The sequence below is a fragment of the Diadema antillarum genome, unplaced genomic scaffold (genome assembly GCF_040938485.1).
Source record: "Diadema antillarum isolate AM-2024a unplaced genomic scaffold, OU_Dant_1.0 seq00000660_RagTag, whole genome shotgun sequence".
Lineage (NCBI taxonomy): Eukaryota > Metazoa > Echinodermata > Echinoidea > Diadematoida > Diadematidae > Diadema > Diadema antillarum.
The window spans coordinates 694,981-721,284 of NW_027271572.1; the positions used below are offsets into that span (position 1 = coordinate 694,981).

At 39.9% G+C, this 26,304-nt stretch overlaps 1 protein-coding gene across 1 annotated transcript in view; it reads right to left on the reverse strand.

Moving 5' to 3' along the window:
* LOC139736665 (uncharacterized) overlaps positions 1-26,087 on the reverse strand; it is a 78,893-nt gene extending 52,806 nt beyond the window's left edge. The window contains exon 1 of the mRNA XM_071647416.1: positions 25,104-26,087. Within this exon, the coding sequence (XP_071503517.1) occupies positions 25,104-25,188 (85 nt within the window). The 5' untranslated portion in view covers positions 25,189-26,087. The remainder of the gene's footprint in view (positions 1-25,103) is intronic.
* Positions 26,088-26,304: the final 217 nt, after the last annotated feature.

A 26,304-nucleotide genomic window follows, 5' to 3' on the forward strand; every position in this document is an offset into this window, starting at 1 on the left:
CTTTAAAGATCCTGTTATTTTGGACCAGAACTATTTTTCACGTAATAACCCTCCATGTACAAACCAATGACACAGTCTTTTGATGATGACATATATTGCCTCACCTTACGTCTGTCTTTTCTGGTAACAGTGAAATGCATTTTAAAAGGCGTGGAACTCTCATTATAACATGGTATTTGTCAAAAAGAATAATATATAAAATAATATGCTCAAACATATGCGTTTGAAAATAGGATCCTGAACACGAAGGATTTGAGATACACATTATAAATTTTACTTCAATATAAAAAAAAAAGATATAGGAAAGGAAGACATTATGAAAAAGGAGCTGCCACTTCATTTGGATTTTAATAAAAGAGCTAAAGCGCTGAATTCATTTCAACGATTTTTTTTTCTTTTTCATACGCTTACTTGCAGAACATTGAAAGCAAACAGTGATAAGTTCCCTCAAGTAGAGCCTCCTTCTCCAAGATCTCAGCCACTGAAGGCTGCTACCAGGAAGTGACTGCATTTTGCACTCCAAATTGTCACAAAATGCCTGGGTCCTGTTTCATAAAGCTGTTCGTAAAGTTACGCACGACTTTACGAACGACTTACATATGGCAAGTCAACTGGGTTTCGTAATCATTGTTAATATCAATAGCTAAAGTTGAAATTTGCAGATGATAATGATTATTCTTACATTTTAACACACGTTTTTAGTTGAAACTGTATTTCTGCCCCAATGTTAGGATGAAATATTGACATACCGTCGTACTTTGTTAAAACGTAGGAGGAAAATGGGCACACATAATTATTAGCACTTCATATTGCAGTCGTTCGTAAAGTCATGCTTAAATTTACGAACAGCTTTATCAAATAATGCTCTGGTTCCCTAAACAACTGACGCGACTATTGCACTGATATTTCTTCCATAGCAGCGACCATTAGAAAATTTAAATAAAGTTAATGTACATTTTTAAAAGCAATGGCTCCACAGAGTGCCAGCAGGTGACAATTGAGTTTTCCCGTTTGATGATAAGTCAAGATCCAAGTTCTTCTGAATGGATATGCTTACCCTATACAGGGAGCATGTCCATGTGAATGAAGGTAGTTGGATTAAAAGAAGAAGAAGAGCGCAGCAGACATGTAAAAATTAATACGGAAATCGTTTGGGAAAGTTATGGCACTTTCTGTCTCAGTGACTCACTTTAACATGGCATCCTTTTTGGAACCGCAAAACGTCGGTGGTGTAGGGTGACACCTAATGACACCGCATGCCTTAAAACCACGGTATGATTGTCCTCGTAAAATGTCACATCCACTTTATCGGAATCTTTGCAAAAATCTGGCCATTCCATATTTTTGCCTTGAACTTTGTTTGAGATTGAAAGACGGCATTTGGGCACATCCTTCAGGAGGGACAGAAATTCAGTTAAAGGATGGATTGCACTTTACGGGATATTTCCAACTTCCTGCAAGGAGTAAGTTTTCACAGCTTCACAAGCCAAGACTACTAGATTGAGGTGATCGTAGTTATAGGCTCTGTTACCATTGATCACATTACGAGGCGTTAGGGGTCTATTCCTACTCAGTGATAGCCTGCTTGTCCTGTATTGGATGAATAATATAGAAATTACTAGTCTTCGGGTTTTCGCTTTTATACGTACAATGTTATGAATTCGCTTTGCATTCTTTTAAAGCACACAGTCATAGAGAAAACTACAATGTGGCTATCAAGACGACAATCAATAGGTCAGAAGACATTAAAAAAAAATTGATTGTTTTCATATCATTTTAGCCATACAAAAGCATGTAAGCGCTCACGAAAGACAATTTCTAGAGCCTGATTACGTCCAATCCGTCAGGAAGGTCGCCCGTTTCGTATGACGTCACACACTGACTTTGCGAAGTCTGCTCTGTCTATACGTGTCAACGGAGATTCTACCTGGTTTAATATGAGCTAGAGGAGGAACGCAGAGAAGACAACACCGGAGTTTAGTAAAAAGAAGTCAATGATAACATTTGCCACTAGAGTAGTGACAAAGATCGCTAATTATTTAGCTGCCTGTAGAATTCGAAACCAGTTTCGTTGTAGAAGAGTATTGTTTATGTTCGAAAAAAAAACCCAAAAAACAAGGGGAGATTACTTGACTTAGGTGATGCGAAAGGGACTTAAATGAACCTTGTGACAAAGAGACAATTTCCTTGTCGGACTTTCTGCACCGCAGGCAGCTGAAGCAAAAAAAAAAAAAAAAAAAAGAAAAAGAAAAAAAAGTATACCCTCAAGGTCAGGTTGATTCTTCAGAAAACGGCTATGTTTTTCTTGTGTTGTCACACAGTATAGGGAACAAATGTTTCGAGACCTTTGCACAGACATTTCCTGAGATATACAGTCTACTAAAAATAGATGGGGACCGATAAAGAAGCTTTTCTTATTCAACGAGTCTGGAGATATTAAGAGTCGTACGTGGAGCAAGTGAAGTGAAAAACTCCGTGATCCCCAAAGCTGAAGTAACCGACTGATTCCGACTCCCTCATTCCTCGTCCTTGGTATAGCAGCAGTGCTATGCCAGACCATCCCTACATTATTGCACGTACATACAGAGTATTCGATTTTGCGTGTCTTTGTATCGCGAATATAATACGAAAAAGAGCAACAGTCGAGGAAAAAATCCCTACAAACAGATTTGACAGTTGCACAATATGGTGTCTTCACACCCATACTTTAACACAATTTCTGCTGCTCATCTTTTTTTTTTTCTTAGTTCTGTATGTGTCGGAACATGTCTGATACGGAAAAAAAAAGTAATTGCAAAAACAGGTGTCATCATTGTATTTAGATACGCACCCATTATGCCGCGGATCGTGACAAGAAGAATAAAACTATGGATTGCATGGTCTTTATGTATAGAGATGTAAAGACGTAATATTGCAGTACCTTTCTTTTTATACCTATAGTGGTATCGACAAAAATCTGTTTTATAAACCCTTTTACCAATCCGCGACTACTGTACTTTCTAGGGGCGCCTTTGTCAACTGCGAAACCAATTGTTTCCTATCTAGGTCAGGCACAATGAGGAGTGTTATGGAACGTGTAATGTGAAGAGATACACTCTTTTTGACGGGTGTAAAGTGAATTTCTTTCGTTAACATACACGAGAAAGGCCACTCGCGCAACTCCCACCAGTCTCTGGATACCAAAGAGGGAAAAGTAGAATCGACAACATTCATAGACAAAATCATGAGGGTATAGACTTAAGGGCTTTTTACACTTGTAAATTTTTGCTTAGCCCCGGACCAACGGTGGGCTAAGGGGGGGGGGGGGGGGGGGGGGGCTTAGCCCCACCGTTGGTACGGGACTATCCTTAGCCCATTGTCTGTTTACACTCGTTTTTGCCAAAGTGGGCTAGCCCCACCGATAGTACGGTACTATCTGGCCCTGCAAAATAGCAGGGGTTAGCACCACAATTGCGGTGCCAAGCAAGTGAGTGTAAACAGAACGAAAAAATAATCCTGGGCTAAGCGACGGAGACGAAGTCCGACCTTCACTGACCAATCAGAAACGAGGTAATCAAGTGCTGCCGGTGCGTGCGTGTACGTGTACAGTACACAGCGTAATTATGAATATTCATGTGATTTGGAAAGTCCGGGGCTAAGAAATACAAGTGTAAAAAGGTCAGTTTTCTCCTTAGCCCCGGACAAGAGATAGTACGGGACTAATTGGCGAGTGTAAAAAGCTGAAAAAATTGGTACGGGACTAACGATAGTCCTGGGTCAGAGAAAGTCCGGGGTTAAGAAACACAAGTGTAAAAAGCCCTTTATAAAATTTTGGAGGAATTTTTCCGTCCATCAGATAATCACGACGGATCTTTTATGATAGCATGCGCTGAGTCTTGGGGTTGTCATGTACTGCACAGAAATACATCAAGATTTTCATGTGATGACAACACAACCAGAAAGTAATGCAAGGTGTTATATATACATATAGAATATACGTTTATGTATGTATGGACATATATATATATATATATATATATATATATATATATGATATTTATATATATATATATATGATATTATATATATATATATATATATATATATATATATACATATATATAGTCAAAACTGCCACCCAAGGGAGACGGAAAAAAACTGGCCGTTATGATTAAAATCACGTGGCAGTTTTTACAAACAGGCACTTTTATATGACTTATCGGGAGGGGGGCGTGTTTTAGTGGCGGTATACGTCAGGTGGCCGCTATATACAGGTGGCCGCTTAGGCAGGTTTGACTATATGTACAGAAATCCAATCCATTGTTGCAGCTTTCGCTTGCATCTTGGTTGGATTTCATGTACAAGCAACTAAGATGATACGATTTCCGTTTTTCTCGCCATGGGTGGCATACATGCAAAGGACAATTTGCTATCAGACGGAGAATGCGCGAAACGATTTTATGTGTCAAGTGCCTATCTGTAGCAGGGTCGTGGAGAAACTGTCTTCTCCGAGACGTGCTACATATTGACATTTCCGTCTATGCCACGATCAATAAGCTGTTTACACGTTACCGACAAGTGTCAGTCACGTGTCTTAGAGAAGATTTAAGAAAAACGCCTGCAGGGATTGTTGATGGATAAACTTGTTTCCATGAAGAGTATTTTATTAATCAAATTAGCTGCTGAAATGCCGAAGAGGCAAAACAAAACACGGGACAGTGCCCTCTGTCTCCTTTCATACTCAAATTGCTTTTTGACCCTAAATTTTGTTCATTGATTGTGATGTACCCGTAGATAATGAATGAAATGATCTATTCCCAATGATGACGATAATAATAGTAATAAGGTCTTCTTTATCCAGGGTAGCCTTTTCAGTGTTGCCACTGCTCTACCAGAGGGCCCTGTCATTATCATTATTACCCTAGCGTTACCAGGTACCCATTTATAAATACAACTGTCGAGAGGGACATTGTGGGCAAAAACATCTTGTCCAAAGACGGAAGCACTGGGCGGGGATCGAATCCGGGTCCTCCGACTGGGAATCGGGAGTCTTATCCACCATGCCACAGCGCCCCCACTGATCCTCTGGAATCGAGTGCTGGGGCACCTTTCCCCTGGAATTATTCGGAATTCGTGACATTTTGAAGGCAGATGGCCACCAGGCTCAAGTCGAAGTGTGATCGACACAACTGACGTTAGTCCTCTCATCATGGTCCAAATCCACAGCCATACAATCAACAGTCACGTCGGACAATCAAATGACGGACAATGACGACATGACAATGAGCTGGATCGTAGGCCTATATTGTTTGGAAGGTTCAAAGACTATCATGGTCGCCCTCGGAAAAGCGATCCAAGAGGCTATATTCTTGAAGATTTGATCCAAAGAATGTATACGAAATTCCTACGTGTAGATATTTAAAGCAAGGGATGAGAAATCAATGCTCTGCTCACACGATCCAAAATGAGGAAACCACGACCCGGACAACTGAGGCTCGATGATGTTGATGATGAGCTCGACGGCCAAGAGCAGTATAGTCGACGACTCTGCCTTAGAATCCACAGGTTCGCCAAAGGGGCAAATGGAAGCATCACCAATGAAGGCGTCAGGGATTAACTAGACGCTGACGTCGAACCAACTGTCATCGACCGCAGCCAGCGTTTGGCCCAACGCCATCAACATGGACCATCCATCGCTCGCTTCGCAACGTACAACGCGAGACAAAGAGTGTTCATAGTTTCTCCACCTCCCTGGCCAAAGCTAGAAGATTCAAGAGATTCAAGAGATGGAGTCACAGCAATCTTATTCCCTTCGAACCGCCACTTCTCAAAATTACTTGAAGTACGTGCCAAACCAAATCTGCCTCACTGATAGGAACACAACTGATTCATGTCTCATTCCTTAATGACCAGTCCCTCTCCACAGCGAGATGTGTCTTTGTGATGGTGATTTCTTTTCGCCACCCCTATTCAAAAAAGATGAGCGGCACATAACAGTAAGGACATAAAAGGGATGCACAAACAGAAATTGGGATAAGATTGATGGAATAAAAATCAAATCAACTCGTCTGGACATGTTCGGACACTAATCTGACATAAAGCATTTATCAAGAACTATACATCTCAGAGTCATTTGTCGAAATTAATCGGATAAGTGATAAAATTGGCTTTCCAGGCGGGCATACTTTAAAGCATTTTCACAAAATCCATACAAAATATACTGGGAAATCGGGCGATTTTCAGCATGCATAACGTATGTGTGGAAATCACTAATCTCATTTGGAGAACAAGATCAGTGGTGGAAGAAATGAGCTGCTTGGCGGACATCTGCGCTCTCAGAGTGCTTCTCTAGTTTCTAATGTATAGAAATGAAAAAGCCATGCTGATGGGATCGCAACGGAGATTATCCTGTCTCCGCAGCGTATCCTTTTCTTCATTCAAATCGGTGAGCCGCAGTTTGTCTCAGAATGTATACAGTAAAATACCTTGGCGTCATTCTTGATACAGTCATTTGTCCTGAGCTCACTGAGCAGCTTACATGTGTTAAGACGGCCACCGATCCATTGATTTGATTACAGCGACCACACTATTATGGTACAGCCCCGTTTTGATTATTGCAATACAATGTAGATCACTTCAAATTCTACCACTTCAAATTCTATCTAGGTTGTTCAAAGCAGGGTAGAGTGTCCAAACATTGTACAAGAAAATGGCATGCAAAGTCGAAAATTACTGTACGAAACCCGACTTTTGTCAACATCACTCTCATCATTATTCAAAACTCCAGGGCCCTGTTTTGTTTGAGTTATGATTGCTTAGATAGTTGATTTTGATTGTAAGTCTATGGCATCCTGTGTGGTAAGGAAATTTATGATAGATTCTATCTTTTGATAAAACGGGGCCCAGGTCAATCTGGGTAAATTGAGACCCGTGCAGAGCAAATCTAGTCATTCATTGATATAATTATTTGTATTCTTCTCGTATAAAATTACATGTAACCTGATCTTTATGCGATATTGCTAAAATTCATCAGCTTTTTTTTTCTTTTTTGCTGCTGCTGCTGCTGTGACCTCTTTTGATCTCACGTTAACCTCCAGTGTTCTTTTATTGTGCCAATATGTTTTTTCTCATGTCGTGAAGATATTATGAATTATTTTGTATCGTTTATCATGTGTTGTTTATGCGGTAACGGACTCACTGAAAACAGCCCTGGGGCAGTGGGGCTGATAATGTTTCTTAAACTGTATTGAAAGTATTAATGAATTGAAAATATTCCTAAACAAGCTGTCGCCAATTATCAACACGGCGCATTCCCGCCTCCCCCCCCCCCCCTCCAACCAACAAGTATAGTGAGGGGTTTTTAGCGAATTGCCTTCTATTCTTGCTTGCTTTCTCGTCATGAATGAAGTGTCCGAGCGAGCTTAACACGTCTCCTCATGCTAAAGAAAAGACGCTTGAATTAGTTTGAAGAAAACGTCCTGCAGCAGGCAAGTTTCCACAAAGTGTTAGGATTGTATGTGCGTGGTCATAAAACACAGGTAAACAATAGGCCAACGTTCAAGTGCATTCTACAACTCACAAGACCAAGTGTAGACCAAGCCACCGCGGTGACTGACCTATCGCTGCACTTTTTGTGACATTTTCTTAATTATGCATTATGTATGTCTCTTTTTTTTTTGGGGGGGGGGGGGGGGAGGGACGTAACCACCATGAAAATGCGTTTGTGTATCTCTTGTACGTGTTGAAGTGAGTTAAGAAATACTGTTTCTAGCTTCAGGGCTAATAAAATGCCCATTAACTACGTGCCACTTCCACCCTTAGTAGAATGCAAGTTTTGATTCTCAAGGCGCAATATTTACACAAGAAAAGAAATTCCTTTTCATGGGTATGAATGATTAATGTGTGAATGCCTTACCAGGTATGGAAAAAACAAATAAGCAGTTCGTGAAGCTGACACTGTTTTCGTGACATCATGGACGCTTATCAAGCAGGATCCGAGGTGATAAAGTGTGATAGAACCTATGATTTCTTAGACCGCAGCGTCCTAATAAACTTGACATTATCCTGCCAGACTCATTACTGATGCTATAGGATCCAACTTGTTACTATCTCATCCTGCGATGGGACGACCCTGGGCCCAACCATATTCTATTGCTGAGTTTTTTTTTTCTCTCTCTCTCTCTCTCTTTCTTAAACTTTATTCCTAGGGACCGATATGATTTTTTTTTTTTTTTTTTTTTTTACAATGACGAAAACTGTCCCTGCCATGGTGGTAAAGCGGTTATATGGGTTAAGGATTCATTAGTCCCTCAGTTTGGGGCTCTCTTTTTCAAAACAGTGCGGCGGGGCTATTATACAACGGAAGTGACCAGATTGTGATTTTAAATAACAAACCCATGAGATGTAGCGCATATCACAACATTCTATTCATAATGCAAAAGCAACATCAACCTGATTTTTTTTTTTACAGGCGTTGGTATCACGCTCGTGGGAGCAAGGTATATTCGTCACAGGGGGAGCAAATTTGTATGTTATTGATTTAAAGAGGGAAAGAAGGGGGAGATAAAAAAGGCACATATATACACACATGCAGACAGGCCTACCGACAGAGGAGGAGAGAAAGAGAGAGGGAGGTATAATATTTCCTTCCATCGAAGTTCGTCTAAAGTTGCTCGAAAGGAAACATAGCATATTCTATTATTTGTCCTTTATTCTTTCATATTCATCTATTCAAATGTGATGATGATGATAACTAACGGGCCTATTATATCAACGGTAGATAGTGAACTTCAGGCGCTGCAAAATATGCCAGAACTCATTGAAAGACTCTGAGAATATTCACAAAAACTCATCGAGAAATCCCATTAATGAGCTAGTAAGGTCAAAATTGTTTTAGAAAAAATAATCGGCCTTGAATATGATACTATATCGATTTTACTAACGCGGAAATTAATTGGGAAATGATAATATCTGCTTTCAATCACTTTCACAAGATACTCCTCTGATCTACACTTCAGAGCACATATTTCTGGACGGGATCGATGTCTGTTATATATGTTTTAACATTTGGGAAAATTTCATTTCATTTAATCAGTAAACAGGCATTAAAGGATACCAAAACCCAAAGAGAAACGTGAAACACACACACACACACACACACACACAAACATCGAAAGATATGGTACAAACAAACAGCGGCCGCATGAAATTCTTGTTAGACTTGGACTGTCAATTAATAAAATCTACTTTAATATCATCCGAATGTAAAAGGTTCCTTTTCGAACAAAAGAAGAATAATTTTCTTTACATGCAAAAAAAAAAAAAAAAGAAATATAGTTTTCCTTATCGTAAAACATTCATATCGGTACCGGGGAAGATAGTCACTATATTAAGAAAAAAAATGACAATATTACATGGTATATATAGAGAGAGTATCAGCAAATGAGATTCTAGCTTGAGTTATGAGGTTTGCGGGGGCTTATGTCAAGTTTAGGACTCTTTGGTCCTTGAAATATATTGATGTTAACACCTTTGGGTCTTACTTAATGAGTCCAAGGTATTGAAGCATTGTCAGTACCACGTAACTATATGATTTTTTTTTTGAAATTCACTCATAATCATTTACATGTGCATCATATTAGGTGTTACAAAAAGCATTTCCCACTGTTGATGCTTAATAGTTCGAAAACTATAAATCTGTCATTAATATGAGTAATACCTGAATAGTGTACAATTTGGTTGGAAGATATTTGAATATGAAAATCTACATCAGTTTCATGAAATCCATGATTAATTTCAAAGTTAGGTTCCAGATTTTGGTCAAATTTTAACCCTCTGTACAAAACCTAAACTTTATACAGGAACTAATGGTGTGTATGTGAGTGTGTACTTACAATGACCTGAACAATGGACATGGATACCACCTGTTCAGAGCTCTACTCCAAGGCACATGAATGCTTTATTAATTATTCATGATGGATTGCCCTGGGCACTGCTAGTCTGAATTCATGGCAAAGGGTGAAATGCATGCACATGAAAAAAAATAAACACATGTTTCCATGCGCTTACATACACCACATTTCAGAATGAATAAAGACTAGCTGTGTAAGTGGAATTCCTCATGAATAATGGAGCATTCAAATCCTGGTCATTGTCCAGGACCATTGTCTGGGTGTCAACTACACACTCCTATGCACACCAACTGACTTCTGGGCAAAGTTTTGTACAGAGGGTTGAAAATAGTGCTAAATCTGAAACCTAACTGAAAAATCAATGTTTAATTTAATGAAACTGAATCATGCTTTCATTTTAAAAATTAATTGCCTCCAACAAAATTGTACACTATTCAGCTATTGCTCATATCAATGTCAGTGTTATCTGATATATAGTTTTTGAAACATTAAGGATCAAAAGTGGGAAATGTTTTTTGTAACACCTAGTACATGTGCCAAGTAATTTATTCATTCCTTCGGGAAATATCACGCTTTGAGAATCAGAGCTTTCATTGCGCTATGGCTGGAAGTATAGAATGTAGTTAGTTGATGGGCGTTTTCATGAACCATAGACATAATAACAGCGTCATTGCATTCACATCAACACATACATGAGATGCACAAACATATTTTACGATGCTCCTTTTATGCCCCTCTCTACTCCCCCCCCCCCAAAAAAAAACCCCAAATAACACAAAAACAAAGATACAAATAGACACAAAATATAACACAGTTATGACATCGAGATATCCGTCAAGAAAGAGATACAAAAGTGCAACGACATGTCAGTACGTGGTGTGTCTTGATCTGACGGATTGCAGAATGCACCCTGATCAACACCGACAGTCAAACCTGCCTTAGCGGTCCCCTGTCTAGTGGCAACGACAATTCAAAAATCCCCTGGGAGAAAAGCCATGTTAAAGACCCTACAATCCTATAGAATTGTAAACCTGCGATTAAGGGCTTACTCGCCAAGACGCCTATGCATTCTTCTTGAAATTTGCTTTTGTCAACCTCACCATTACCAACCGGGCGTGTGATTTTGCAAAGTTTCGTTGCAGTGTGAATGGACACTTAAAATTTCGCGAAATTTCCCGGTGAAAGAGGCCCTGTAGCGTTTAGGTGACTAAAAAGCGATAAGATGAAACTTGCTACAACACTTCGTTCATCAAAGATATATATATATATATATATATATATATATATATATATATATATAGTCACAGAGAGAGAGAGAGAGAGAGAGAGAAAGAATAGAAAGCGACACCGAAGACTCCTTGCTATATTTGCTCTGGAGGAGGAGGCAAGGAGGCAGGAAGGCGGGGATAGCGAAATGCTGATATTTGCCTCGGTACCTCACTCAGGAGGATACATGGATAAGCAAGCATCTCGATCGGCCAGTATCAAGAAGAGAATGACATAAGAAGGTACGACCGTGTCCTTGGAAAGTCATCCTTCATTTCAATATACATGACCAGGAACTGATTTTTATCTAAAATTCCTACGTATATATATATATATATATATATTTGTTGGTTTTTTTTTTTGGCTTTAGCTGAAGCAATAACTACTATTACATCCAACCTAAAGGAAACAAGTTCAACAAACCTAACAATAACAGTTAGACAGATCACTGGCTCATCGCAGAGAGAACGAAATTACAAATTCTATCATTTCCGACATTTTCACGAAACAGCGACGGAAACCATTCTAGATTTAACATGAAATAAAGCGATGCTATTCAAAATGTAGTGATGATCAGTTTGTTCATTGAATTTGCTGTTTGTACATGCATTTGACTCACTGTGAGCATAACATGGTACAGCTTCACTCTGGCGACAAAGCGTTGATCACCGTGACTGATACGGTCACGGAAGAGTTCTGCCTCAAAATGTAGGCCTGTATAGGTAAGGACTAAACCCGAATTCATTGATTCCTGCCATCGCTGTTTCGGTCATTACACATTTTAATGCTGCCATTAAAAGCCCCAAGAAGCCGGCGCGATTGGGTTGTAGCACACGTTATTGAGTCAAGCGTCGAACAAAAGGCATGCCCTCGACATTTCATTGCCCTGTCTCCAGTTCTCCAAAACCGCACCCACTCTCATTAATGTTTGATCCTCGGTGGAATCTTGCCGTTGTCCCTCGAGAACAAAAAGACAGCACTACCATTGTACCAATCACACTTGCACGCACCCGGACACGCCACCACACATAGCGATCAATATCCTCCTCATAATGGAGAGCTGTATGTCGTTATTATCAACCAAACCTTCGCACAGCCTGAAAATCCTGCTACGATAGTAATCCTCCAATTTCCATTTTCGAAGGAAAAGTGATTGAAAATGCATCCGTTAAGACTCTGTAGTTCTGAATGTGTATTTTCAAATCATTTGCATCACCTTAATCGCAAAATGTATAATTCAACTTTGAAATGATTATGATGGGATATCTAATCAGTAGACAGGGAATTGATGGGGCTCAACATTTCCTCCACCCCCCCCCCCCCACCTCTCTCTTTCTCTCCTTTCCCCCTCTACCTTCTTTACTATTTCGCGGTAGATGTTGTCGCTCTGGCAAAGGAGTGTGCTTGACGAGTAAGAACCTATGGCCAACAGTGACGTCACTAAAGCGCCAGTTTTAGTCGGACGTCGACCCTGACTGGGCCATGATGACACACTAGGTACGGGTAATTTTCGTTTAATATTCCCTCCTTTCTTACGTCACCTCCATCACTGTCACTTTATCTATCCACATCCCCCACCATCCCCATTCTATTGCCAGCCCCACGCTGTTGGATACTTTCAAACGTGAACCATGGAGCTATATACGAAAGATCAGCTCCATGCATGGGTCTTGCCGCAGAAAATGATACTTAAACGGATGTTTGACAGTTTATATGTACCTCGGGAAAAATAGATCATAATTATGTAATTTGCGGAGCAAAACGCTGCGGAAGCGGAATTAACCTCATATACCACTTTGAGGAGAATAAATTGTACTCAAAATACATCGCGCAACTTTTAAATGCACGCCTGTGGTACGGTACTATTATAATACACACGGGGGGAGGGGTAGTGGTTAGAGGGTTTAACCCCCTTCCTCCACGCTCTCGAATCATTGCTTTGTTTTCTTTGTTTTGTCTTGTCTAATGTTCATTTGTTTGTTTGCTTGTTTATTCGTTTGTCATATTGAGTTCTTCCTTCTGTTGTTGTTCGTTTGTTTGTGTTTGTTTGTTTGTTTTTCTTTGCTTGAGGAGCGGCATTAAAAAATGTAAGAAATGTCTTCTTTTTTTTTCTTTTTTTTTTTTGGGGGGGGGGAGGGGTTATGACCCAAACTGCACATCTCCCCCCCCCCCCAGCACACACCAAAAGCACAGACACATACACACGCGCATGCACAAATTGCAAGTTGTCTGATACTGAGAGCAGGGAGGTGCTCACCTCCCCGTACCGAGTTCGCATCTCGCGACCTCGATTGTTCATCATGCTTGAGCGACTATGACGTATTGTCTGCCTGTTAATTCGATATATACTCATGTGTTTTTGCACGTGGACCAGAAAATTGCAATATTATGAACATGATTTTCGAAGGGCAGTTACGATGTAACTCATCGTCCATGATAACGAAAGTTCGTTCCTTGCAGTCTACTAATAAGAAATTCTCATTTTTTTTTCTCTTTCCCGTGACGAAAGAAACTTGAGGAATTTCACTTCAGGGTCTTTTGTCAACACTCATAAATATTAGAAGTCCCTATATAATATCATGTCATTTTGGTTCACTATAGAACAACGCTTCTAAACATTTTACAGCCCAAGGGCCACTTTAGCTCGTGCAATATGTTTGGAGGCCCAGTTAGATTGAATATCATGATATTATATATATATATATATATATATATATATATATATATATATATATATATATGTATATGTATATACATATACATATATATATATATATATATATATATATATATATATATGTATATGTATATACATATACATATATATATATATATATATATATATATATATATATATTCTTTCTTTTTTTCTTTTCTTTTTTTGGCCGACATTGCAAGAGCTTCGCGACCCGCCAGTGGGGCCGCGGACAATCGGTTGAAAAGCACAGCCTTATAGAATACCACTGTCGATACTCTCTGGGTGAATGTCTGACTATACCCCTATTGAATTGCCCTGAACTGTTTACTCAGGTTTCGCTTATTTCGAAATACAAAGAAAATGGATATAATCATGTCTCTTTGAAGAAAGTTCTCCCAAAGACGACAGGTGGCAGCAGAAAAGAATGCAGCAATTTAATGGGGATGGCGTGGCACAGCAGGATTCGAAATACGACCTCTCCCAAACAGATCGATGTGATCAATAGACGCTGTCGAATAGTGCCGTTTTAACCAACTGAATGGCGCTGGTGTGGTAATCGTTCGTTCTATACGCCAGCCGTATAACCCATTCTTCTCTCTATCATCGATTTTGTCGCATTGATAGACGGAATTGCAATCTGAATGGTTTGGTCAGGTGCTTTTATTTTGGGGTTCATTTCGTTGAACATTCATGGCGGAGTCGGGCCAATGAGGTGCTAACTCGACATTCCAGGCATTGACCACTCATGGCCACCACCACGTGACGGTGTTGCGTAAAACCACAGCCGTTTTCAAATGCCACTAGATACACGTCCGATCAAAGAAGATTTGAAATGTCCCTTGGTTCTATGCAGCTACCTTTCACCTTCATCCCTTGGAAGTTTCAAAGGTACTTGCTTGGCCCGATACTTGACACAAACCTACTTGACTACAGTGCAGAGAAGTACTTGATTTTACAAAAAGACTTTAACACTCCACAATCAATCACTAGGCTGCACTTAAGCCCAACACCCAACAAGCTGAATAGGCTATTAAGTTGGGTACGCATACTTGAGACTATGAACCTGACCTTTGACATGTCAACATGCTGTCAGCAATTATAAGTTCAGCACATACTCCAATCTGTATTTAAAATGTAAGAACTAATAGGTCAACTTCGGGGAGCTTTAACTTCCCTGAAATCCTCCAGAATCGGCAAGTGCCGCAAGAAAGACGCAAGGAGACGATCCTCACCGCTGACCTCAACAATGGAAAAAAAAATAACAAAATGGTCAAACGTCCGAAAATTTTGTATACGTTCTAATAATTGCTGTCCGCCTAGTCCTACTAAATCGCTGGCCAAAATGGATGTGATATACAATTATCTAAGGTAGGAATGTTTCTGCCACAAAACCCGAAGCTTCAACCGCAAACTTGGGTAAACTCTTTTATAGCTATTCTGACAATAGTATAGATGTGGAGGTGACCATGTGCTTGGGAGAAGAGTTCTCTCTTTAACCCTCTTCGGGTAATTGCGTTGGTCTCCCTTGCCATCCCTCTTTAGGGAAGATATAAGGCCGTCTGATAGGAAGTACCTATTATATACAATAGCTTTTATATCTGTTACTTCTCATCTTAAACTGGACAATTATTGCAGAAGTGTTCTGCCATCTTTGTCATATTCATGTATGACTTTGGAGGAGAGATTCTCTAGGAAGAAGTAAAGCCCGCTGGATTATGAATTTGCATTGGCCTGTCTCTTATGTTGATCGTCCGAGAATATCATCAGTGTAACACCGACATTACGCCATCGAACAACACCACTAAAACAAAGGTGTTACATGAGTAAAATCAATATTTCCATGAGCTAGCTTACCACACAATCAATCGATCAGGCACGCTGGTTAGACACTTATCACCCTAAGAAGACATAAGATGCTTGGGAAGATTGTGATAGTGTGCCTGTATACACAGGAATGCCTTTACATCTATCACGAAGCACCTGCAAAGTAGAACACTGGATGGCTGTATCATTATCGTAAATCATAAATCCTATTAAACCTCTTTACAATTATTAGAATGCTTCTTCTTCTTCTTCTTTTTCCCAACGCCCCGGCGTTCAGTTTGTGAAACAAGTTGTACATTATTTTGCGTACCATGGGCAATAGCGATGCCAGTTCTCCAGATAAACAATAAGCAAGTGATTGTGAGACAGAGGAAAGGGAGAAATGATGGCGAAACAGAGATCGGGGGGTGATGTAAAAGGGGTGTTAGGAAGGGGCGAGAGGAAAAAGATATGGCATAAGGAGTGCGCTCTACAAATTACACAGTGTGCCCTGGGAGGTGGCCCACCTCCCTGCTGTACCTCTCCGCTCTGCGACTATCAAACATGCCATGATTTTCACGGGTATACTATGAGGTCTAACCAAATGTAATGCATATTTTGGAGGGGGTGCATAGCGAGCTTGTTTTCCCTCTAGAAAAAACACTCAGTACAGACAATAATGACACAGATTATTTTTCGTTCTTGTTTTGTTTTATCGTAATTTATTTGTGTTTTGTTTTATCATAATTTATTTACTGTGGTGGTCGTTGTTCTTCCATTAAGGTAGTGTTAGGGAAAGCGAACCTGAAGAGAGAGAGAGAGAGAGAGCCCCGTCAATATCTTGAGTTGCGAAGCTGCGACAATAACTCACAATAGCTGACCCCATGGGCATTACACCTGACATCAACTGACCCCGTGATCTAGAAATTGAGTAAACCGTGAAGCCACAGGGCAAAGGAATACCATGTCCCGTGCGTGCCATGCACAGTTCTGTCCCCTCCCCTCCCCCCCCCCCCCCAAAAAAAAGTGTCTGCAAGTGTCAGCTGACGGAACGAGAATGAGTAAAGCAATATTCATATTTATGGCTTTACTTACAGTATATAGATCGGATAAGGAGTGGGGGAACAGCCAGACGAAGCAAGGGACAAGGTCACCGAAATGTGAACAACGATCATTCCTGGAACATAATCTAAATGAATCTTGCGATTCATCGCTTTTGCTCGAAAAGCAGTCGATAAAACCATGAAACAATAGTAGCTCCATGACTGAAAACCACCCAGGAAGCAATGATCGGGGGCTGGCTTCCAGCAAATCTGTGCTCAGCTAGATTATGATAACGACGACGATTAAAGACGAGGAAAGAGAGGAATCTGTTATGCCTATGTTTGATTAAATGTATTTCCTACGATTATGTTGTCGCACACTTTCCATATGTTACTTACCATATAAAATTTAAATTCTTGCCGATTTAAAAATGATTGTTAATTTCGTCTAATACGGCTCGCGTTATGTGGTCCTTTACCTTCGTTTGAATAGTCCAGCTGTTAAAAATAAGAGCTCTTAAGAACATCATGAAATGAACACATATGCAGATCTGTCGTTTTAATAGAGTTAGATACAAATTTTACAGAAGTATTTTACTCAGCACTTCCATGAACTGTATTCATGCGGCGAGAAACTCTTCAAGGTATTCACAATCTACTATCAACAACGTCAAACATTCTCTACATTTTGCCATCATCTTCGATGAGAACGAAGATTTGACTGTTGGTTGAAAATCGATGACACCTGCCCTGTAATCATAAATCATAACTCCTGAATGAAAAATGACAGATTCTCACTCGCCTTAAAGCCGCGAAAATATTACACTCCTCTCACATGCTCTCATATTTTTTGTTGTGTATATTTGTTGAAGATACAAACAGGTCATCAAATTCCTCAGTGTATTTGGAGATTTTATCTAATTAACATAGCAGAGGCGCTCTTAAAACCATCTGAACAAGTCCTTGCGGTTGGTTATGGTGGTCGTGAAATTCTGATGGTCCCTCCTGAATTCAATGCTCGGATGTTTTTGGATTGCAGTCAGGCAGTAACACTACAAACAGCAAGAGCAATGAGGAAGGAAGGATTTTAACTGTGGTGTCAGCGACAGCGTGGGAGAGTAACGGTCAATTATAGACATGAGAAATTATTCACAAGGCATAGATACGCCCGGCAAGTTGCTGTCGCTGTTCTGTTTTTGCTTGTAATCACAGTTCACTCGCGAAGATTATAGGGTATCGATTAAAAGAAAAGAACATGGAAACGGCACACTCGTCTCTCATCGTCAGTTATCTTCACTAAACCACGCGCCACCAAACTAGCTGGCAATGCAGCTTTCTCCTCTACTGCTTCCAGGATGTGGAAGAAACATCCGTATTAAGCGTCTTATAAATATATTATATTATTATTATTATTATCATTATTATTATTATTATTACTACTACTACTACTATAATTATCATTATTATCATTATAAGCTCTCTCCTCTTTTGAGATCATCACCAACACCGATTTTGAATTTGAAGACCTTCTTCTTCTGACATCTGATCTCTATATTTGCACTGGACTTGTACTGTCACTGCCTGGTAATAATTTGTACATATTTTATCTCCTGTGGCGACCAGGGATGACATCTCATAACGCTTTGTATCCAGCGGAAAAGGTGCTCTGAAAGTATCAATATAATTATTATGATTATTGTTATTAATATTATTATTATTATTATTATTATTATTATCATTATTATCATTATTATTATTATCATCAACGTTTTAGCTCCATCATATTCGGTATCAAATATAACCAGTACACACACGTGCTTTTTCTCATTTCTCTTTGTTCCAAGAATTACAGTAGATTCCTTGCTGCATGTCCTTCGATAACGATTGCGTGGTTCGCGGAAGACGACTTATGAAGCAAACGGCCTCGGTGAATGTTTGGATGGACTATTGACGTACGGAAGATCATGTTGAAGCCATCAACATCCGCAATGCGATGTGACCAGGCGGATCAATGGTAGGATATGTAGGCCTAACAGGAGCTGGAAAGAGTACCCTGCCTGGTATATGTATACATTGTGAGTACGGCTGTCATAACCGGACCACACTGGTAAAAGCTCTGAAGACAAGCATGACCAGGACCATTTTTCGCACATCACAAATTGGTTATGTGCGCGCGTATACGTGTGTACAGTACAGGGTTAAGAGAGGCAACTACAGAGAGCCGATGGGAGGGTTTGTTGGGCCGATATATAAATTAAAGGCATTATTTACCATTTTTAGATGAAACAAAAACCCGGATTTAGTGCCAAAATACTTCTAAAATGTGAATTAGGTATAGAAACAACCAATGTAAAAATCTGAATCAGTATGATTAATGTTAAGTATCGTTAAAAAACAATGTTTCACGACTAAACCGTCAACAGTTATAGTTTAGTGTGTGTGACGGCTCTACGGTGTTGCATCTTTAAACGCGTTAAATAGTGAATTAATTACTCACGCGTTCAAGCTGATGTAACCATCTTTCGTACAGGAGTCTGAAAAGTTCAAATTAAATTGTGCCAAGTCGGAATTAAGTAGATTGAAAAGAACTATTCAATCTACACTGTTCATTCAGGCTTGCTTCTGTGGCAAATCATAGCATTAAGTGATGTGCATCCTATAGAGAGAGAGAGAGAAAAAAAAAAGCTAAAATCTGTTGTTGATTCAACCTTTGAAATACTTGAGCGATTATTGTAGATTTCGGAGAGAGATAAGATTGTCAGGCGGTTCATCATTCCTCTGACTGCGCGTTCGGTTAGATGCAAACAATATTTGTCAAGAGAACCCTGACTGAAAGTATAAAGTCCTTCAAATACATACAATTACACATACATACACGTATACACACACGTACACACACACACACACACGCACACACACACATAGTGTATACATATTATATAAATTCATGTGTATAATGTAATACTTTTTGTTTGAAAATGAAATTTGTAGCATTCAGTTCAAAAGAAAGAGAATTCTAATTCCTACAATACAATACAAAAATGACAAAAAAAAAATCGATAAGAAATAAGGTAGATATGACATTAATAGAAATTTCACTTCTTCTTTTATTTTCCGTCAAACATTTCTTGACCAGTCCTTATGAATATTCAAATCGGCAAATTGACGATGTCATGCTCTCATGATTTCTTATTAATTTCATTTACAGAAATGACCAAAAAAAAAAAAAAAAACCCTCATATTTCGGCTGTATAGATAGATATCAAAACTGGTCTTAAAACAACCCAAAATGAAAAACAGACAAACAAACAAACAAATATTAAGTCTGATATATCTTGGCATGGGAACATGCTTTTACTCGTATTGCTAAAATGACAATTTTCCCAAATTTCATGCAGTTTCTATCATAAAATACATGAAAAATTGTGAGGGTATGGCATCGTCAACTCGCTCCATTGATTACTTTAAGTGCTGGTCAAGAAACGTTTTCCGAAAAAATGTGAAATTTCGAAATGTCCTATCTCCCGTATTTCATATCCGAATTAAGTCAATTTTATATCATTCTTTCGGGAATATTTTTTCTCTTTCTTTTCGAGTTTATTCATTTTTCATTTTTCATTTTTTTTGGGGGGGGGGGGTTGATTTCCTCTTTAAAGCGTAAGTCTTGTTTCCTGCTCCTTCCCCTTCTTTCCCTTTACTTCCTTGGAATAAACAAATCCAAATACAGGGAAGTGGCGTCAAGGAGTATTGAGGGACGCCACGAGAGGCGTTTCTTGGGGTTGCATGCACCAGCACCAGGGAGGTGAGACTGCACCTCCCTGCGTGCACTCAGCAGCGGCCACGTGTAGCAAGTTGAATGTATACCTGTGTGTGTCTCCTCTCTCTCGCGCGCTCACATTGAAGCGGGAATAATGACAAGATAAAGCGGATTACTGCCCGCATCAAAAAGAAAGGTCCCGTACTAAGCGTGGGGGCCTTTATTGATATAGGTAGGCGTTGTGCGTATGATCTACATCGCCGTCGTACAATCTTTGCGGAACATCATCCGGATTACAGAGAGAATTCAGAAGGTAAGGCGTATAATACTACTATTATGTGATTTTATTGTGAAGACACGTGATAAAACGCGTGCACAGGTGTGGAGATTAAACAAGAAGAAAAAGAAAAAGAGGATAAAGCCAACTCAATGACAAAATGTTCATCCCCAATTTTAGATAGGTATGCGTGGATGACATACTAGTAGTCCTTGGGTAAGGGGAGGTAATTGCTCGACGAACATGATCGATACCATGCTGAATAATTAGGAGTTTGTTATATAAAAATAACAAGGAAATTAAACAATCACGACAGAATCTTGATCGTTGATGCACAAATGACCCCAGCTCATCAAACACATACAGACACACAGACAGACAGGCACACACACACACACACACAAACACAAACGAACAAACAAACACAAACACAAACATAGCGAAATAAAACAGGAAACTAGCCAAATACATCAGCCTTCACAACATTTTTATGGGGTTTTGTTGTGCTGATGTTGTAATGTTGTTGTTTTATAATTCTCTTTCGATTGTTTAAACATGAAGTGCTAAATGGACTCAGTTCTTTTGCTTCCCTTTCCTTAGTGTTTTTTTTAATAGCATCACAGTCTCGTTAGATTGATATTAAATTAGTGGTTTTGCATAATGAAGTATACTGATGATAGTGGGAAAATCACTCTGGGTGAAAATATAATCTCAGCACTTTATACGTATCTCAAACTACAAACTTCCAATTGCAGTCAAATCACTGTAGGTTTCAATTCAGAACACTTCATATTTCACACCCTGCACCTCCACCTTTGTATTCTTATCAAATGGTTAACTGAAAAACACACATACGAACACACACATGCACGCACACACAATATGGTGGACAACACATGCAAGTGGCAAAGGTAAGAAGCATTAAATGTTCCCTGACATCCAATTCTGGTCAAGTATCCATTCGGGATAACAAACATCTATTTTCATTTTCGCAAAGGACTATACTTTTAGTGGGTATACCTCTCATATTTTGCTGAACATGCTGATTATGGCAAGCAGGTTTGTTTCAAACGCATGATAATTGGCAATTGATCTCCTGTATGGGCATCTCTCTCGGATACCTTGTTATTTTGTGCTCAGTTAAAAGATGGAATACGTTTTTTATTGCATTGAATTGAAATGAATTGAAATTGAGGTCACAGTTTTATAAAATCATTGTGCGGTAATATTGCTGGTCAATACGAGGAGCGCTACAACTCAATATTAATCCTTTTCAAAGAGAAAAAAAGAAAACAGAGAACTTTCACACTGGGACGGTCAATTAAACACTTCAGTGCAAGTTGCTTCAAATCTACTATATTATTGGGATACATGTGCACTCTGGATTTCAACTGTATCAAGTAAATTTAGGATGCATTTGAAAATATATCGAACTATTCATACGGTCGGCCCAGGGGTGTTCCACCTCCTTAGTCAAGCGTAAAGATAACATATTCGTAAAGCGGAATGGGAGGGGGAAACCCGATTGCGGATTAGAGGTGCACTAGGTCGCTTCGAACTCTTTGACTCCTATTGGTCGATTATTGAATACTTCAACGAGTTTTTTAGAAGCATGGCATATTTTGCAGTAACACACACCACACAATTAGACAAACTAGTAACTCTGATGACAATGTCTTGGTACAACGGGTGTTATGTTAATTTAAAAAAAAATCGCAAGATGGACTGCTTCGTTATACACATTAAATAACTGCAACATCCTATGGCAATTTATGAAAACGGTCACGGAGATTGGCCGAATTTGAGCTTTAACCTTAATCAGGCCGGGCTTTTTTGGCTATGCTAACCCCCCCCCCCCCCCCCCGATCTCGACCATCGGTTGTGTTATCGCGACGAAATTTGGCATGCGTGACACCCACGTCATAATCTACAAGATTGTGTCATAAGATTTTTTGAAACAATCAATTTCTAATTTTAATTAATTAATCATGCAAATTAAGCTCAAGATCATATTTTAGCCTATCTTAAAAGCATTGAGAGTCTACATTTTGGTCTGTAAATCTGTTTTAGCATATTCAACAGTTGTACATCACAAGAACTTCCAAAACTCACTTCAATTCTCGCGTTACGGAACTATAGCGCGAAATGTTGAGGGGGAGGGGCGGATTCTGCCCCCCCCCCCCCCCCCCCCGTCAGAGTTAAATAACTTTACACTGCACCACACAGTTTCAACAGTTTTAAAAATGACTGACGAAAATTCTCCCTTAAGTTCACATCATGTCTCTTCCGTCCTGCCGAAAAGAACAAATTAAACGGTCTGTTGGGTCAAGTAAAGAAGACCCGGAAGTTGTTCTGGTAATGTAATTACTGAAATCAGGTGTTTTTTAGATTTGGCTTCACACTGTGATTCTCTTCAAGGCAAAACGTAACAAAAGTGACGTATCTACGAGATGATAATTATACGCATATAATGCCAACCATCGATGAACGTAGACGAGCTTTATCACGTATCAGCTGAAGATAACTAACCACCGCGCGTCGCCCCACACAGGACGCGCCACGACCGCCAGCATCATGCACATCACACGCAAACCCAGAGCTATTAAAATCAACGTCATTCCACCGGAATCTCCATTCTCGCTCTTCCGCATGAAATACCATCCTCATTACACGAACTCGTGTACCAATCATCTTCCGCGTCGCTGGGGTTCTCAAAGCATTTTTCCGTGAGAGGCCACCCTAATATTTCTATAACGTAGGCAAGGTCGTCGGCAGAAAATCAGAAGCGATCGACACTTGACCTCACAGGTTTTCACACCAGCCGAACGTAACACAACTTAAAGCCACCATTTCAAGCTGCCCATTGCCTAGATACAATAGTATTAAATCAAACTAAAATACATAATTAGCCATTTGCAGATGAAACCAAAAAATCAGCTTTAGTGCTTCAAAATAGTTCTAAAATGTGAGTTAGGGATAGAAACAACGAATGTAAAATTTTGAATCGGTATGATTAATGTTAAAGGGGATGGCTAGTAACTGATCAGTGGGAATCAGTGGGAATGCTGGGGATGGTTGTTCCAATCCTTGTGGGATTCATTTAAGAGAACATTATATATCTATTGTTGTGTGAAAATTATTTGCTTCAGAATTGTCTCATATTCAAGTAATGTGCAGTTTAATGTTTCCAGGTTAGCTGCCGGCATAGTGAACGTTAACGATCGCCCCGTCACTGTACAAACAAACAGCGAAAGCGTTTCTGCGTGACACTGATAAGGAAAGAAATAAAGTCTGAATTTCAAACTTTAACGACAGCGTTAAAACAGAACAATCATGATTTATTATCACTTTGTCAGCATATGACTTTAATGGATCAAAAACCTACAAGAAAACATACAAAACTACATATACGAAACGACGAAAAAAAGTTGCCGTTTTACCACGTCCCCCTAACGGCGGTACAGGGCAGGAAGCTAGGCAATGTTTCTGTTTATCTGGCCCGCAAATGACACTTGTCAGTGCTCACTTTACCAGAATTACGCGTCCTCTACAGCGAGTTAAAACGCACGTGTGTTTCTGATTAGCGAGTGAATCACTACATCAGGGCATAATCCGGCGCATACAAGGCCATTAACACAAAAGCGTAGGCCTACGTGTTTGATTTAAATCGACGCCGAATCCAAATTATCAGTCTGTCACTCTCTCGTAAAGTGAATTAAATGCCAGTTACCACACATTCGTCTATCTTTATGACGATTTATTCTTTCCCACGGAAAACAAAACAAGAGAGAAAATACGGGAGAGAAATGTAATGTCAAATTATTTTTTCTCCTGTCTGAACAGAATGCCAAATTTAATTTCCACTATAACCATCATGTTTATTATCATCTGGGTCAGCTCTCTTAGCCTCCTTTCTACGAACAAAAAACAAGGAAAGAATACAATATTCGTCTGCTTGTCGGACAGGCAAAAGACAAAATGGCATGATTTATGTAACACAGAGCTAGACAACTTCTCTGTATTTTCAAGGTTGTAGATATCATTAAGCCTTCAGGCGAACTTCTCCCATCCGGAGAGGTCCCACCTTCCTGGCCCACCTTTGCTTCTCGTGCCGTCAATCGGTTGTATTAATTATAATGTCTTCGCCTTACATACGGAGCCAGTGGAATACGCGCCGACTATGCTGACGTGATTGGGAATGGATTTTTTTCTCAGAAGGTGACGAGTTTTAGAAATGCGACTTTACAGCGTTAAATATATATATATATATATATATATATATATATATATAGATGAATAATAAAAAAAGTACATGGTCCGTAAAGACACAGCGAAAATTTACATTTGACCAGCAAGCGGATCGACTTACCCAAACTTTCGGCAGAGAGAACTGGGTATATAACCGCGACTGTGGCGAGAAATACCCTCACGGATGAAGCGCAGAGGTAATCCATGCTGTCAGACAAGGTTCTCAAACTTGGGTCAGCGAAGTAAAGATCACTACTGTCAGATAATCAAATATAACTTATCGAGGGAGGATCCGAAAAATTATAGATACACTCCAATAGACCGTTTCTGAAGTTTTTTTTTTTTTTAATGTCCCCTCCTTGAATGAAGAAGGGAGAGTCAAGCGAATGGAAATCTGGGAAGGTTTCTCAAAAGACCATAAAACCCACTTCAATGTGAACGGCGGAGAGAGAAAAATTGACTACCACTCGACGACTCCCAGCCCCCCGCCGAAAACCGGTGTAGCGTAAAGTCCATGTAACACTCCGTGCCGCTTATCCTTCTCTGCGCCGTTCCAATCACAGTATCTGTGTGCTCCCTTCCGAGACGTATTCTCCAAACAGCAGGAAGCCGAGATAATCCTCAGAATGTCAGTGATGCACTCCTTTCTTTTCTCCAAGAAGCTCGAAGGTATCACTTCAGGCTTGTCGCTGGCACTCTCTGACAGCTGTTACACTTTTCAACGACGTCTATGCAGCAGCAAAGTATATGACGAGTCTGCCTGTCCGGTGGCACTGCACTGACTGGTAGTAGGGTAAGCCACACAGTGCTAGATATTTGCCCTCCAGTGATGGATGGCGACCCCGTGTATGTTCCGCGGGGGTTAGATGGAGCAATGGAAGATTCTTCAGACGTCGGCAAAACTTCGGCGCACCGCGGCTCTTGGATGAATTGCCGACTCTTACCGTCGGCTCCTCTGTCTGGAATGAGTGCGATTGAGCCAAGCACGGCGTCAATGCTGAAATAGAAACTTTTTTCCGACCTCGTATTAAAGTTTCTGAACTCCTAGGCGCATGGATTTGATTGGACGAAGCGCGGCTGCTGTTGTTAGTGGTAGTGGTTTCTTTTTTCGTTTTCTTTCTCCTTGTTGTTGTTGTTGTCTGTGTGTGCTCCCGATATATTTCCCTTCTGTAATCCTGTTTTTACTACACGCTAAGAGACGTACGCACGCTGAGTTTCACAGCGAGGTTGTTCTGGCCTCGGCGGTAGAAACCATCTGCAGTGATCCGTGCGCGAGATGCCGAACCTTATTATTGGTCCAGCAAATAGTCTACACCCGGATT